Consider the following 17,222-nt stretch of genomic DNA (forward strand, 5'->3'; position numbering starts at 1 on the left):
AAAATTTTCCATAGTTAACCTGATACAAAGTCCAACAAGCCAGAACAGCGAGGAGCAGCTGTGTTTGAAGACCTGCCAACTCTGCAAGCTTGTTTTTCATCCTGTCCCACAGCTAGCACTGACTACTCAAAACCACAGTCCGCTGTGCATTACCTTTTATGGGAACAAAGTTTGAGATCGGTCCTTAGTGTAGCCTCTATTACAGCTGAAGAGTGCTCTCTTTTTTTTCTTATAGGGGAGGCGTGTGATGGCTGCATTCACCATAGCCTCATTTGTTTGTTTAGGAGGAGGCTGGAAAATAGACCCTCTCCATCAGATGCACATTTTTTAAAATGATAAATAAATAAACAATAATTAAAATTATGTTTAAATATATATGTTCAGTATGCTGTCTGTTGGCACGCATTTCTTTTTTTTTTTTTTACTCCAGATATACTCCATCTGCTTATTTTGAGAGGTGGCAGGTTTTGCACATTTTTTTTTTTATAGATATACTGCAATAGAAAGTCTTATCTGCTTTTAAAAGAACATCTAGCATAGTTTGGGTAATTCTCACCTGGAATGCTTTACTTCTACATCCTAGCATGGAGACAATTGGGCATCTTTCAAACAAGCATGCATGCCCAAAGGGCTACTATGCATAACCTCTTCAAATAAACAAATTAACCTCCTCTCTGTGACCCTTACTTTGAACCACATCAAACCTCATTAATTAAGTGATGTGGGGCTGGGGCAGAAGTCTCTTCAACCTTCATTTGCTTTGCCTTTGTTTTTTGTTTGTACTTGCTTTACATGTTCAGTATTATTCTTTGCAGTGTGCTTGGTTAGTGTATCCATGCTTTTCTATTTGTATCCCCCATGAAGGTCATAACTATGTTAGTGGTTTGACAGGATGATACTGATAGGCTAGTTGCTCTCCTAACTGTATCTTATCATCATACTGTTATCTCACAGCAGGGTGTGGGAGCAGCATGTTATCTAGCCTGCTATAATATTGTCAGCCCGATCCGGCTTGTTTAAACTGCATAGAAAGTGATGTGGCCCATGTTCCCAGACCACTTGAAGACATGTTGCACGGTAATCACCAAAGGTCAAAGGTCACTTCCTGTTTTAAATAATGTGTGCCCTGTTTAAAAAAAAAAAAAAGATTGACGACCAGTTTATTTTGTTACAGCTTTTGAAGCATATGTTTTGTGTTGTTAAAACACCAAAGTTTAGTCTGACAGTAACAGGTTTACAGTTTGGAGTGACTTGCCTGCTTTTTGTTTGCCAGAATTGGAATTTGGTGTGCTGCTGTTATTGTCTTTGGTGAATTCTCCAGGGCACGGGGCCCACTTTGTTTGAAAGAGCCAATTGTTTTTCTTTGTCTTTCTGGCCACCTTCATCTGGTTCATATCAGACTGTTTTCACAGCCAAGCAATGCTGCTTTTCCTGCATCCTGACAGTAAAAGGCTCCCCCGCATTATCAAAGCAAAGCTGAGGTTGTACTGTTTGCCTGGAGCTTGAGGGGGGGGGGGGGGGGGCACCTTGAAACTATTACTGCTGTCACAGCAGCTTCCAGCTTCAACCATGACCAGATTCAACCTCAACCAGCACATAGTGTTGGCCAGACCAGTGAAACAATAAGGCTCAGTCTAACCACAGTTCCTTACACAACAGGGGCAACCTCAAGGCTCTCCACCTTGTCATCATGCCCAGTATAAAACAACTGTAATAGACAGTCAGCACCATAAATGCTTTAAAACATCATTCATGATTTTGCCAGCTTGTAAAACCAGATGACCTTGTCTTTTATAAAAAGTAAAGTTCTATTTTCCTTCTATTCACTTTAAAATAACAGCAGCTTATTTTTTCCGTTATCTATGTATATGAGTGAACACCCGAAGGAAACGTTTAGACAAATGGACCCGTCCCCACCCAAAACAGGAATATGCCTTGTCCCAGAAGACCCAGGACAGATGTTCTTTCATATTACAGATGGTCCAGGGAGGCAACTTGCCCATGGCACATTTTGGCCTTTTTAACCATGAACTTGACTATTATTTTAAATCTAAATAGATCAGGGGTCCAAGTCTCATTGTTATTTATTGCGTCCCTCTGTATATAGATCTGTCTCACTGTATAGACGATTTGGTAATGGTTTATACCCTTCATGCCATATGTCCTGTCAAAGAAGGTTAATCCAGCAAGCAGAGAAACTGAACAGTCTTATTTTTTTAACACTTCTACTATTTGCATACGATTGGTGTGCCAGGCATTTCCAAGCTTCATAAACTCCCAGAGTTAATTACACTAGGTCTTAGATTATATCAGTATGATTGCTTCACTCCCTCATCCAGACATTCACACACACATGAAGTAATATGGTAATGCTGCCAAATAATGGCTTTATTAATGTGAATTTGTTTGCTTTGCATCTTTACAAAATAAAAAAACTATGTGAAGCATACTGTGCTGTGGGGATGGAAGATAGGTCAGCTCATCCTCAGATAGCATTGAGGCATGTGGTCTTCTGGCCCACAGGGAAACACTACCTTCTGAAGACCAACAAAGAAATGCTTTGAACAGTCAAGAATATTTAACGAAAATACAAACCCTAAGATTATCACACTTTAATTTAATTATTGAGGCTTCAACATATTGTTGGTTTGCAGATTCCTTTTGTCTCCTTTTATTTTCGTATCCACTGTTAGTGACTTCAGGAGGTCAGATACTAATGTTTTTCAGGAACAATGTAGACTTTTGTTATAGCCACAGTGGACCAAACTGTACATGGATTTGATTTAAGTGAGGCTAAGCAAGTCAGGCGTGACAGTTGCCATGCTTTCTTCTAAAAATAAAATTGTATGTGAAATAAATAAAAAAATCCATTCTAAAGAGACCTTGTCAAGTAAAAGCGAATGGGTGGAGACAGCTTAAAACCAGAGGTTTACCAATTGCACAGTTGAAGAAGTATATTGGAATTGAAAAACAATTACTGTACAAAACTGTTAAAATGTTCAGACTCCTGAGAGAAATATGTGAACTGCTGGATGAGTAATGACAGCTTTTTGGCAATTAATTCCACTGATCCCCATACTTTGAAATGGTTGTCTATCAAACAGGTTTTGAAGTACAAGTAAAGTGCAAAAATCATGTAATTATGAACCAACATTGTTTTCAGAAAATAAGTGCATGTTAGGCTTTGTCACTTCATTTACCAGAAATCCATTTTTAGAAAGATGCAAGAATTCAAAATATTGAAGTTTTGTTTTCTCAACAATGTTTTCCATTCCTTTTCTGTTCAGCAGTCGTTACACCCTTCAGTCTGGAAGCAGCCCTCACATGAAATGTAATAATGTCATTTGAATCGTTTCATCAGTTACACCCAACAGTCTTATGTTTTTTTTTCTTTTCTTCTTTGCCTTTGTAGTTGTTTCCCAAGTTATGTCTCTCATTTTTCATTACTACTTCCTGTTCATTTTCACATTGTTTGTACAGCCTTATGAAGTTAAGTGACACTGAATGCTTCATCTTAAAAACACTGTTATGCTTGTGGGATCCATTTGAAGCAACTTGCATTCTGCAGAGTGCTCTAATATGGGATGGCCACATAATAAAAAAAAAAAAACTTGCAGTTACTTGTCATTTTTCTTGCTAATCTGGTATTTGGCTATATTGAAGTTGAGATACATTTTTAGAACAGGACTTTCTTTACTGCAATATTCTTTTCGTATTGAGCAGAATATGTTTATTGGCTATAAAATACTGTATTCCTGTTTGTTTGTTTTTACTAGAATGGACACCAAATAAATGGGGCTGCAGAATTTTCTGTGTGCGAGTGTGTGTCGAGGTCCTATATTTTTACATTGAAGAAAAGCAACCAGACATATAGATCAGTGACTAGAGAATCCGTTTGTTTTCTGTATACTGCTGTTTGGGAAAGAAACCCTTCAAGCACAAATACATTCTCAAAAAAAAAAACCTTCTCCCATTATGGGGTAAGAGAAGTTACATTTTTACACACAAAGCAGACAGGGCTTCATTTCATTCCTCATTCAAAGGGAGCCTCATAGCAGGCTGTGCATACTGTGCTAGCATGATGAAAGATAAAGCAGTCATCCCCAGGCAGTGTTCGGACCTATGATCTCCTGTCTCGCAGGGGAGAGCACTAGCTTCTAAATGGCTAACAAAGACGACCTTTGAACAGAAAAAAAATAGTATCGAACACAAAAATGGAAATTAAATGCAGGGTGAGTGATGCAGTGGGTTAATGTACTAGCCATTCACCACTGGAAATCTAAGTTCAAATTGATCTTTTTCACAGTTTTTATTAATTCCATTATTGTACATTCCCTTGTTTGTTAACTTTCTAGGTGCTTACCAGACTGAAGACCTGCATTTATGTTAAGGACATCAGCAACTGATGTGATGTGCTCTGCCCCAAAAGGTGTCTAGGAAGCCGTTTTAATCTTTGTGATTCGCCAGTGTTTATCTTCCAGAGCCGGGGGATGGGAGGTCATTCTTGAAGTCATCTATTCCCTTTTTAATAGCCTTACTCCATAGCGTTCATAGCACAGACTTCCCACATTCATTAAATAATTGTCGATGAATTGTGTTGCCATTTTTGTTCTGCAAATGCAGAAACTTGATGATCTATTTATATAAAAAAATGTTTTAAATTTGGTCATTTTTTGAAACGGTAAATGTCTTCTCTTTTGTCTGTTATGGTACTGTAGTTAAATGTCATAACCCAGCGCCAGTGTCGGATTAACCTATATATTCTGCGGCTATTGTATATATTAGATGCTGGACTTTCTGGTAAATTAACAAAACCGCTGGCCCATTAACCTCAATGGATGTTATATTATTATGCACTTGCTAATGCTTTTGTATTTTGCTGCCTGGGACTGAAGCTTTTTTATGTCTGTGATCCATATTGCATCATTTTGTGTTCTATGTTCCCACGGATGCTTGAATGTTAATTAAAATGATCATTAACAACAGTGAGATTTAATTATCACTCACATGTGATTTCTGTCGTATGGTACAAGGCAATAAAGGCATACACAGTTTAGCAAGCCTTATGCCCAGCTATGATCAGCAAAGAAAAAAGTGTTCAGATAAGATATCTAATTCAATTCGATGACACTTCCTCATTATTATTGATTGGTACTGAAAAAATGCATAAATTGAAAATAAATTAAAAGTTAGGAAATATCATCTTGCAATTAACAGGTTTTTAACAGGTTCCTACGATGTCATGTACGGTGCACTCACATCTTTCAAACTTTGCATATGATTCATATCAAAATTAGCTTTATACTGGGTTTGTTTGTATCTGAATATCTCATAGGGAGCTCAAAGCAACCCACAAACACCTATGAGTGAGTCTCAACGGGGCTGACGGACCACCCTGTAGTGTATGAACTATCCTTAAGAGTGCAGAAAATATAAACTGTGTTCACAGCGCTGTATTGGGGCATAACCATAGAACTGTAGAAGAACAATATAGGCTATGTAATAACTGCAGACAGATGGACACACTGATGACGTTTCTCATATTTTTATATGGCAGCTCCACAATCGGGAGAATATATATTTTTCCCTCCATAATGAATTATAAAGTGCAATTCGTTTTTTTTTTTTTTTTTTTTTTTTTTAAATGCAATTCTCAAGTCTGCAAAACATAAACGTGCCTAATTTTGGTTTGAAACTGGAAAATTAGTGGTTACCATGCACAGGCATGATGGAAAATACTGTACAGTAACATACTGTACAGTATCTGTATTTGTCACCTTCTTTTTTTATTTTTTTGCGCAAACATGTATTTAAGAAAAATAAAACCATGCTCCACTCACACTCTCTGTCACCAACGTAGAGCCAGATTAACCAATATACCAATAACACCATTCACTATAATATGCATAGGGCCCCCAAAATATGGGTTAGCATAGGGCTCCCACGTCCTTTAATCTAGCCCTGCCCAGTGCCATAATTTCCAATAAAATAAGCAGATGTATTACTATTTTAAAATGTGTCTGGTGACATTGAATAAAAGTAGGTGTGGTATGGATGTCTTTAGTGTATCTTTCTCTCACTTCCCCGATAGATGTGCTTCAAGGAACCAACTGAGGAACCAATCTTTCTCTTCCATAAGAGGCTAGCCACTAATGCTTATCCAATCCTTGACCTCATTGTAAAAGGGCTAGAGAAAGAGTCACTGACAGTTGTGATGGGAGTTTGATGAGGTGGACATCTTTCTTATGTGAACTGGGCAGAGAACACTCGAACATCTTAATCTCATTCAGTCACTGAACAAGCAGTGAATGAAAAGGCCATTGAATTACCCCAAAGCTTAATGGGAATAGAGTTGGCAACCGAGAGATCAAAGGCTTCATGGCCAATTGCAAAGCCAACGAGCCACCCATCCCCTCCTACTTCGATGTTGTTAAACTGACACAGCTGTACTCCTTTTATTTTAAAAGTGGACACACTGCTGTGTGGATTATTTCATAGCCTTGTTTGACTCAACAATGCTCGCCATTCATTTGAACAAGCCATGTGTGGTGGTAAAAAAGTGTTCCACTTTCAATTAGTACTCTCCTTTTTGTTTCCCTCCTTTTCAAGCAAATGACTCACTACTTTGCAAGACAATGGTTCAATAAACAGCACATCCAGTGCTCATGATCCATGGTGTAAACAAGTAAAAAAATAAAGGGATTACATTTATCTGTCAAAGTCAGGTAAATGTAATAGAAGCTTTAAAGTAAGGCAGTCTTGTAAATGTTTTCTTTCAAACAAAATTATTGGATAGCCTAACAAATCTGTCCTAAAGCTACCATTATATATACTCATACTTGCCATACCACTGCATGCCCAAGGCAAAATTGTGTTAAGTAGTAAGCATGAAAATAGAGCGCCTTTCACACTGGCACTCCTGGATTTGAAACCAGGGATTCATTTTTTTTATATTCAATAATTATAGAATTGACATTATTTACATTAAGAATTCAACCCTGTCACAGACATGTAGGTTATTCATTTTGTGGTCATACCTACCATTTTATATTTTCTAGGAACTTTTTATGACCTAGATGGAACCAGCGTTGAGCCCGGAGATTATGTCACATCATTTTCCCCAGGTAAGAATATGAAACATTACTAATCAGCTAATAAAAACTTATTGGGGTTTATTTATTGGTAAACACAACTGCCATCTCCCGTGGTTCACTATTTACTCTTACATCTATTTATCTATTGAGGTTTAAATACTGTGCTAACAGAACTTCTCAGTTTATTCACAAACACCTGATCTGACTAAATGAAAAGCCATCCACAATGTCCATCCAAACTCTGGCTTGGCTGTGGAGCTAGATACCAAAGCAGGATCTTCCTCCAGACCAAAGCATATATACCCACAGTGGCACTTGTTCCCTTCTAGCATAGAACATTGTCAGATTTCCTTGTAGAATGTGTTTTGTTTTTTAACATGATCCATAGCATAATGCCCGGACACAACCAGTCTTGCAAACACAAGCCAGCTGCTATTTTAAAGATCCCTCCCATAAAAATCTGTCATTCACTTCTTCGTTGGAGAATTTGCAGGTGTGTTTTCCTGAGCTGTCAAAAGAACACTCTTCTTGAGGTAATTCCATTTGTAAGGAGAGTGTAGGAGAGAGTGCTAAAACCATAGAGCTGCCAAGCCAAGCAGCTGGATTCAGGGTGACAGGAAAATGGGAACTCGCCCTTTTTCACTTTTTGACAGATCTTGTTTTTGCAGGTGCTTGCAAATCTGCCTGCTTTAAATTGTTGGGTTGTTTTTTCCTTTCTGTTTTAAAACGAAGCTGTAAACTTGCTGGATGACTGGGTTGCACAGCAGCACATGGCTTCTTTTGTGTGTGCTCTTGTGTGGAAAATGAAAGGGAAATGGCTTAATTTCACAAAGCTGTCTCTAAGATAACTGCTGGTAACAAGTGTACTAAAACTCATTTGCAGAGATTATTTCATTGTTTTTTTTATTTTTCATTGATCATATGAGACTCAGAAAAATAGTTTCATAAGGCTAGCTATAAATAACATGTTGAAGTATGGACCCTTGAAAGGGTGAGAGCAAATTGGACAGGATATGATGAGGTTTGTATTGCCAAAACCACTGAGCCATTCTGCCCATCCCTTGCTGTTTCCTTCAGATACAGCTGTGGTCAGCTATAAGCCTTGAAGCTGTAACTATCAACATGATACAACGTGAAAACTGAAAGTGAGATTCATTAAATTACAACCTTTGTTGTAATTAAGTGTACTGTATTTAAAAGTAATATAAAGGGCTCCCGAGTGGCGCATCCAGTAAAGGCGCTCCGCGTGGAGTGCTGGATGTGCCGTATAGCTTGAAGATCGCAGGTTCGAATCCAGGCTATGTCACTGCCGACCGTGACCGGGGGTTCTGAGGGGGCAGCGCACAATTGGCTGAGCGCCGCCCGGGTAGGGAGGGCTTAGATTGGTGCGTGGTGAACCGTGGATTCCCCTGCCAATGACCCCTGTGGCTGTAGGGCACCTGCGTTTCTGCAGTAGAGCCATCAGATCTGTGTTGTCCTCCAGGACCATAGGTCTGGTGGCCTTGCTATGGATCCGCAGTGCGAAAAATGACGGCTTGGCAGGAGCACATTTTGGAGGACACGTGTTGCAGCATCTGTTTCCGTCGCCAGGGGGTTGCAGCAGTGAACCGAGATACAAATAATAATTGGGCATTCCAAAATGGGGAGAAAACCGGGGTAAAAAACCAACAACTACATTTAAAAAAATAATTAATTAATTAATTAATTAATTAATTAATTAATTAAATAAATAAAAGCCATATAAGATGAATGACAATAGCACCGAGTACACTTAGCTGCAACATATTAAATATCTAAACCAAAATGAGGTAATAAAAATACACATTGAAACTGAAATGTCATGCAATATGGTAGTCGAATAACTTAATAAAGGTTGTTCTATAAACCCTACATCACACAGTGCATTTTAACCGTGCGACCCATAATGCACCAACATGTTTGTGCTGAATTGTCTTTGTAAGGTTTATCTAATTTAGCATTTCCCCTCTGTCTGTATAATATCAACTGGCACAAATGCATAACGATTAATTAGTCGCCTAGGAAACAGCAAGTAGTAAAGCAGCCTACAACAAAGAGAGCATGTGCTTTTGTTTCTTACTGCTCTGGAACGGGGCAGTTATTTTCTTATTTAAAAGGGATAGGGGTATGTTTAAAAACCTGAACTACTTTGTTTTAGACGTTGTAAGATGATTGACGTAGGTTTTGGGAAGACAGGCCGCAAAGCATTAATAAGTAATGAGAATGGCATACTCTTCTGCTAAAAATGGCTTAGTGCAATAGACTTAAGACATTTTCTCATAACTCCTTAAATTACTCTTTTAGATTTCTCTGCTAGCCAATAAGGGTTTACATGCAATATGAATATATATGTGTGTTTGTGTACAAATCTGTGCATACAGATCATTGAACACTTGCATTAGTGTCTGAGTTGATAACATCTCATGTGCATTATGCCTGTGTGTGGGAATAAGTCATGTTTTCATGAATATACACAAAATGTATGACTCCTTTGTATAAAAGCATGGTCATAGTTTGTAGTTTATTCTTTAGTTGACAAAGCCATAACTGTTCATTTTTAAATAAGAGCTTACACTTACAGGAATAACTGGAAACCCATGTGTGAGGATCCTTGTTTAACAGGGGAAGACGCTATGATTTGTTCCATTGTTACATGTCTATGTGTATGTGAAGGTGTGTGTGTGTGTGTGTGTGTATCCAATACTTTTGGCGATGCCTTTGGAATTTCTTACAGCTGTGAAATTGTGTTAAGGCCCAGATAGAAAGTGAATTCATTGCCTTTGCACTCGAGCTTCAAACACTTGGCAATGCACTTGAAGTCAGTGCTGTCTCTGGGGAACTGACAGAAGGGCTTTGCAAGCTTAAAATTAAAGCAGCTGTTGGGACATTGCCATTGGAGCAGTAACTGTGGAAAGTATTAAAAAATGTTTTTTTTGGTTTTTTTTCCTGGGGTGGGGGGGGGGGGGGCAGTTGTGTTCAGAGGTTTTATTGTAAAGCATTTTTTTTAGCATAACCACCCAGACAGAGGAGATTCTGATAGCTATCTTAACTTTAGCCAATGGCTGTTTACTAATATTTTCTGCTTCAAAGCATTTTTTTTCATAACTAAATCATTTCTCATATTTCAGACTGTTTTGGATTCTGGCTTAAATTTTCACACATCCTTCCCTCTCTTTAATGTTTGCCAGCCATAGGGCATTAGGACAAGGGTATGCTAAAAACCTATAAATAATGATGAACAGAGCCATTCTCCTCTCCTGTGACTCCTCAGTGAGCCCTATCTAACCAAGGATGAAATCTTGCCTGAGCACTCGTAACTCACATTTCAAACTAGGCCTTGATCCAAAGGTGCCTATGATTCAACCTTTTACCTAGTTGTTTAGCACTGTGAAGACAACATAAAAATCCACTGGACATTTCCCAGAGGTTGCCAACAAAAACTACACTTATAATTGAAGCTTCATTTCAGAGATTTGGTTAGCAGAAATCACAAAGTATTTTGTCCTAATGCATTCTTTTTGTGTTATTTTCTCTTAGGGATGGAAGCAGGCTCTTCCTCCAGAACAAATCATGCTCCCTTAAAAATGTCAGTGATGCTGCCCTCTATGCAAGAGGAAGACCAGAGTGGAAGCATCAGCATGCTTGAAGGGGACACTGATACTTCAGGGGCCGACGTATTCTGATTCATCCACCCATCTCCTTAAAGCTCTGACATGTTGCACTGTGTTTAATACCAATAATGAAATTATATTGAGAGTGATATTTTGTTAATGTTAGAATAACAGCATGATTAATATGTTAATGGGATGTTTTTTTTTTTCTAGTTTGGAACATAGATGTATATTTTGTCTTGTATGAGGAATAAAAAGTGTTTTGAATAGAGGTGAAAGTATGAAATATATTTCAACAGTATGGTAAAACGGAAATATTGCTGCCGGTTTTATTGCCTTTCCTGCATTGCACAGAAATAACAAGTCACTGTTTATTATCCTCACCTGGGAATGCGTTTCCCTAGAGACAGTGATACAGTGTGGTGGACCTGATACAGTTTTTTCTGTGGTGCTCTGGGAAAGGCCTGTGCATTGCTACTTTTTAAGTTTGTTTTCCTCAATATGCATTCTGTAATAGTCAGCACAGTGTTTTACTTAGTGTTGTCTGAACTTCTCTTATTGTTTTATAAAACACTACTCCAGCTGGTATTAATTTATATGTACATTGTAAAATTGGAGTTTGGCTGATGGTTGCTTAAAGCCAGACGCTCTTGGCTAGTAAGTGAGTTATTCCGTTTGTATCTATGTCAGCAAGTAATTTCTGGGCAAGTTGTTGAGATCTAGAGAACTAGCAGACTGTGCTGCAACAGTCCTCCCAATAACCAACCCTGTAATTGAATACATAATTATAATGACCGATTGCTTAACAAAATAAGGGGTACCGCATTTAAACAAAAATGCTTGAGCAGAAGGCAGCTTTTATGGCTCTGGCAAGAATTTGAGCGCAGCGATCAGCTCTGCAGATAAGGGAATAGAGGAGGGAGGGACATGGGAGTCATGCAAGGGTGATGATAAACAGGAAACATTAGAGATGCTCCTGGAGCAGCTTCAGCAGAAACAGACCTTTCCAGATGAACAGTTTGTCCTACAGAGAAATGACTGATCTGAAAGCTGCTCGCGAGTCGTTTGGATATGCATGTCAGCCATGGAGGGCCATTCACCTCCACAGGTTAAATAAGTAACTACCTTATAGTCTGGACTGAGGTTTAAATGGTTCAGGTAAACACTTTAGTACATAGTTATAACAAAGACCAGGACAAATGAGTGTCTGTAGTGAAACTTTAGTGTTGTGGGAAGCCTTTTTGGATCCTTAGTTTGTGCGTTTTACTTTCCTTTTCAGAGCTCCTTTACCGTGGAACCAGGGGCCCATGGAAGCACAGGAAGCTTCATATTAGGCGATGGATTCTAGAGGGTTCACTTCTGTTTAGAACTGACAAAAAAGAATCACACTGCTAACCCTTCTTAAGCAAATCTCTGGATATGTTACATCTGGGAACCAGTGTCAAGAAATCCCAGAACACAGAAGTGGGGATGGCTAACTTTGGCTCAGCTGTGGAGCAGCAAGCATTAAAAATGATGTCACGTCATTTTATGTGAGTCTGTCAAAGCTAAATATCTACCATTGTAGGTATTGACTTCATATTCACAAGCTAATCTAACCACCATGATCAACTTGCTGGTTGTTCTTATATTGGCCAACATATTGAGGTCATGGGACTTTTAAAGGTTTCTGATGTATAGAGATGGTACACAGCTGTAATCTATTAAGTTTTCTTCCAGTGGGGTCCAGTAAAAATGTATAGTTTTACTGGGCCATATAGATAATACCACCCCCCCCCCCCCCCCCCACCCCTTAAAATTCTTCAGAAGAATACGGATGCATTCTTTTATTCTCTCTCAGGTTCCAATACTGGTATTGTTTAACAGACACATTGTTTTAACCTATGACCATATCAATAATATAGTTTCCACAGTTTTTCACATGTGGATTTTATCATTCAATTAGGGATGTCTTTCCCCATACTTATGACCTCGGAGTCGCTTCAGTATTCGAGTTAATACTGAGCCTGGCTTACTCCAGGCCTCTTAAATCAATTCGGTTTATAGAGACATTCACCAACATAGCAGCATTCATGTAAAAACCAGAATAAAGATGTAGCTGGAGCATAGCAGGGCACCTAAATAAAGAAAAGTTTGTTCAAGTACTAAGCCTTTTAATTTTTTCTAGTTAAAAGCACTATCACGTGTTTAATAATAGATGCACAATGTATAATGAAATACACTGAAGACTGGAGGAGAATAGATTAGCTAACACTGTAAAATATAATGTATGTATCAATAGTTTTGAAAATGTGACATCTTGCTTAAAGAGAAGTAAGACTACTTAAGTAACTGACATTTTAAATTCGTTTCATTTGAGTTTTTTTTTTTATATATACCTCCCATACTATTCTGTGGTGTGTGCAATCATTCTGAGTAGGTTGTTCATTCCTGGCACTTTGGATATTCCACACAAACTCAGCCAGGTAAAAGCAATTTTACAGAAAAGTATAATAACTCGGTATGGAACAACAGAACCCAGAACCATGTAAGAAAGCAATTAAAATACATTTTGAACTGTGGTATACCGTGGTAAAAACATAGTAAAGTAAATAAAGCATAGTGCAAGTATAAACCATGATAAATCACAGCTACATGTAAAGCATGGTATAAACATTGTAAATAGAATTATTACTTTAGTCAAATAAAAAAAAGAATGGTTAAAATAACTGAAATCTCATAAATAACCACAAAACAAAAAAAAAATCCCAACATTCATTTTATTGAAGGAAATGTGTCATAATGAATGGAAAGCTTTATCTTATCTCAGTGCAGCAGAAATGAATGGTGGGTATAAGTGCCTATTCATGGGAGCTCAGCAAGTGCCACACACATACCTGTGACAAAGATGTTAGCTAAAACATTAGGGGTCTAATAAAACAGCTGTGGTGGTTGTTTTGTAATGGCTTGTTTTTAGGGGTATTACACCCCTCGTGGAAACCTATTGAACAATACTGAATATTAAGTATTCATTCTTACCTTGGTTGGACACCTGGATATGGGAAATGATGTATATTGTGCTGATAATGCTTCTGAGTTTCATTTTTTATAAGGTTGGAATTCAGCACAGGTGGAGTGAACCTGTTCCTCGTATTAATTTTCCCTACTCTTGATTTGCGTTTCTAAACCTATAGCAGTGTATACCCTGGCAGAGTGGTAAACCTGATAATTGGATTCCAGGAGCATAATTACTTGTAAAGGGTTCCAATTAAAATGGGAAGTAGCTGCAAAAACAACAGCAGGGACACTTGGGTGTATGCCAAAGTGCTGCAAGCTGCAGATTTAATATAAGGAGGCGCATCAAAACACCTCCAGATATCTTTTAGGGATTTGAATAGGGCTAATTTACACAAAACCTGCTGAAAGCAAACAACTCCCTTTTGTACAAGTATGCAGAAGCTTCCCTCCTCCGGCAATTAATTATAAAATGGCTGAAGCTATCAATTATAGCTTCCAAGCAAATAGAGAGTCTGTTTAAGTTAATATAAATCAGCCGTGATGGATTTCAAACATTCACCCGGATGCCAGTGTTAATGATTTGATCAGTCATTGTTTGTGTATTCTCAAACAGCGAGGAAATGGGGGAGTCAGATATTTATACAAAGTAAATGAGAAAGTGTCACAGTGAGCTTTAAAAGAGCCACCCGCCCCCATCCCCCTCCCGCTGATCTGACAAATCAGATTTACAATGGAACTGACAAAATCTCAGCGTTATGGCATTCTTATTGGTTACAATTGCTTTACATAATGCTTTGAATAAATGATGATACAATATTCAGAAACAACCCTTGAGTGTTAGTGCAACCTTTCTCAAAGTGAGCACTAGCACTTGGGGGTTATTGATCAATATTGCTGTGCATGTGCTGTTTTCCCTTTGCATCCCTGGAACATGAATGTGCCACCAGATATGACACTGGATTGGATTGAGCCAGAGAGCAGTGTCTCTTTCATTATGTAAGGAAAACAAAGAAAAGGCTCAAGTCAAACTTTCTAATTAACCATGACTCTCTGGTGCCTCTAGTTATTGAATCCCTCCATAACTAAACATACTTAAAGCCACATCAGAGATACCTTCGGCACTGTCCATGCAAGTCAATATTGTGCAACACCTGGGTGTTTTGTTCTTGGATAAAAAGAGCAACTTGGTGGGGGTGTGAAATATTACATCATCCTGTACTGTTCATTTTTGTTTAGATTGATTTTGGATGATTTTTGTTTCAGTCATCACGTCCTAAGACGTTTAAAACTCCCCTGAGGACTAAATATACTGTAGCAAGGAAGTCTGGGTAAACCACAGTGTGATTCTCTGCCTTTAGTGGATGTACGGAATACCACAATTTTTATTTCTTACTGATGTATTTCTTTTAAAATATATGAATAGCTTACTGTTTTTAGATGTGGCTTGATTCAAAATCATTGGGTATTCTCCCAATAAAGACCTGTTTATTTCACCCGAGCTGGGAACATTACATCACAGATTGCTGGCACTGGCAAGCATGGAGAAGAGAGAAGATGGCATTGAGAGCAAATCTTGTAGAGGTTAAAAACCTCTGGAAAGCGACCCCAACCATACGCACTCACATAAAGTAGATTAAGTCGAGGTCCTGTTTCTGCTGAGCCAGCTGTTATGCAGCTGCTGTGTTCAAAGCTGCATTGACAATAGATCCACAAAGCTTCTTTCATAATCAGGGCCACTTCTGAGAGCCTGAGGGTCTGATCTGTGATGGGGGCTGCTACAAATTAGACACAGTATAAAATGACTCGAAAAATACAGTAACTGGAACTTATCCACCCAGAATATTTATCGTGCATCCAGATAGCAATTCCATAGTTTAGCCTTCTGTGCACTCTGTTGTTGGCATGCCAGTTTGATTACGTTCCCTAAAACTTAAGTTGCAGGCATAGTCTTCCACCCTCCTTGAAGTTTTTTGGGCACTCTTTCTGCAGAAGGTATGAATGTCATAATTAATCTGTCAGAGTTGGGATCCAAATAATACAGGCTCCAATAGTAAGTTATTTGAATGGATAATGACACCCAATAGTGAAGACAGTGACGGCTCATACCACGTTCTAGTTTTAACAGGAATTCAAAAACTACACCTATGAAGGGGTTACAGCCCCATTTCACTGGGATCAAAATGTAATTATTTTATTTTATTTATAAGGTAGATGTAACTAGCTCTGTTGAGGTTAAATAACATACATTAAGCAAAAACTACTGTAAGCTTTATAAGAAATAAAACATGCACACAAGTGCACAGAATAGTCAATTGTGTTTATCACAGACTTCCTTTTACTAGTTAAAGAAAAACCACACCAGGGAAAACATACCATGACTTCACAACTGTGCTAAAAAAATGAAAAATGAACAGGAGTGCCAGCACAGCTGAGGCTGGTAATCAAAGCATCTCTGTGAAATCTCCTTAAGCTCAGTCAGCTATGAAGGTTTTAAACACTGAAGTGGAACAGAGAAAATAAAAAAAACCTGTAAAAATGTAAGGCAAAATAAATCCTTCAATCTCTTATGAATGAATCCCAGTCCTACCTGCCTCCGAGCAGTCCTGCAGGCACATCTTGTACATTTTCATCTTGTGTTGTTCCTCTGCTTCTTGACAAGCATGTTTTGCTCCACAGTGTCACCTGCTTGAAGAGCTGAGGCTGGAGTAGCTGCAGGCCTGTTTCTGATCAGACAAGGTTAGCTGTGGAGGATGAGGAATGCATTTCTAGTTTTTTGTGCTACATGTTTTGTTAAAGTGGTGGTAGTTAACAAAATCATGTAATAAATCTTACCTGTGGTGCACTTCTATTATATTGGTCTTAAATGTGCAGTTTTGAAACCAGCCCATGTTCTAGTAATTATCCATTTTTATTGGAAAACCTGCTGTCAGGTACTACACTGGATTAAAGAAATCCGTTTGCAAGCCATGCTTTTATGAAGTGTTGTACTTTCGTGGTCATTAACCTGGAGAATGAAATTGTCTTCTTTCCAGTTATTAACTGAGATGCTTTCAGACAGTACCATGCTTTGACCCAGAAGACACTGCTCAGGGGAAATTACTTGGCAAGTAAAGCAGTAACAGACTTATCAGATATAACATGTATTTATTTCAAAACTACACATTTGAGTCCCATGTAACAAATGGAAATGTACGGCATGTAAAAATTATGGACTTATTTTGTTAGCTACATCTACTTTCAAAAAATAACTCAGGATCCTAAAACTTACATATTCACAAAAAAAACAGCTTCATAGGTTCAATGCAAGTATAGAAAAATGTTGAAACCTAAAACAAGGTTGTCCAAAATGTCAGACAACAATGTTTGTTCATTCTCGTGTATTACCTCATTCTTGATTCTTTTTTTTACAAAACAAACTTAGTCATGTTAAACCAATTAAAGAACTGTAAATGCAAACTAAAGGCAGCTAACTGGTTCAACTACTGATAACAGCCCATGGATG

The 17,222-nt window shown here is 38.2% G+C and overlaps 1 protein-coding gene across 2 annotated transcripts in view; it reads left to right on the forward strand.

Moving 5' to 3' along the window:
* kiaa0586 (KIAA0586 ortholog) overlaps nucleotides 1–10,992 on the forward strand; it is a 162,703-nt gene extending 151,711 nt beyond the window's left edge. Inside the window, exons 32-33 of one of the 2 annotated variants that reach the window (XM_058991661.1) lie at nucleotides 7,059–7,124; nucleotides 10,650–10,992. In XM_058991661.1, coding sequence (XP_058847644.1) covers nucleotides 7,059–7,124; nucleotides 10,650–10,795 — 212 coding nt within the window. In that variant the 3' untranslated portion in view covers nucleotides 10,796–10,992. The remainder of the gene's footprint in view (nucleotides 1–7,058; nucleotides 7,125–10,649) is intronic. The other variant, XM_058991662.1, reaches the window with a different exon arrangement.
* Nucleotides 10,993–17,222: the final 6,230 nt, after the last annotated feature.

This window comes from Acipenser ruthenus, chromosome 18, assembly GCF_902713425.1.
Source record: "Acipenser ruthenus chromosome 18, fAciRut3.2 maternal haplotype, whole genome shotgun sequence".
In the NCBI taxonomy this organism is placed as follows: Eukaryota; Metazoa; Chordata; class Actinopteri; order Acipenseriformes; family Acipenseridae; genus Acipenser; species Acipenser ruthenus.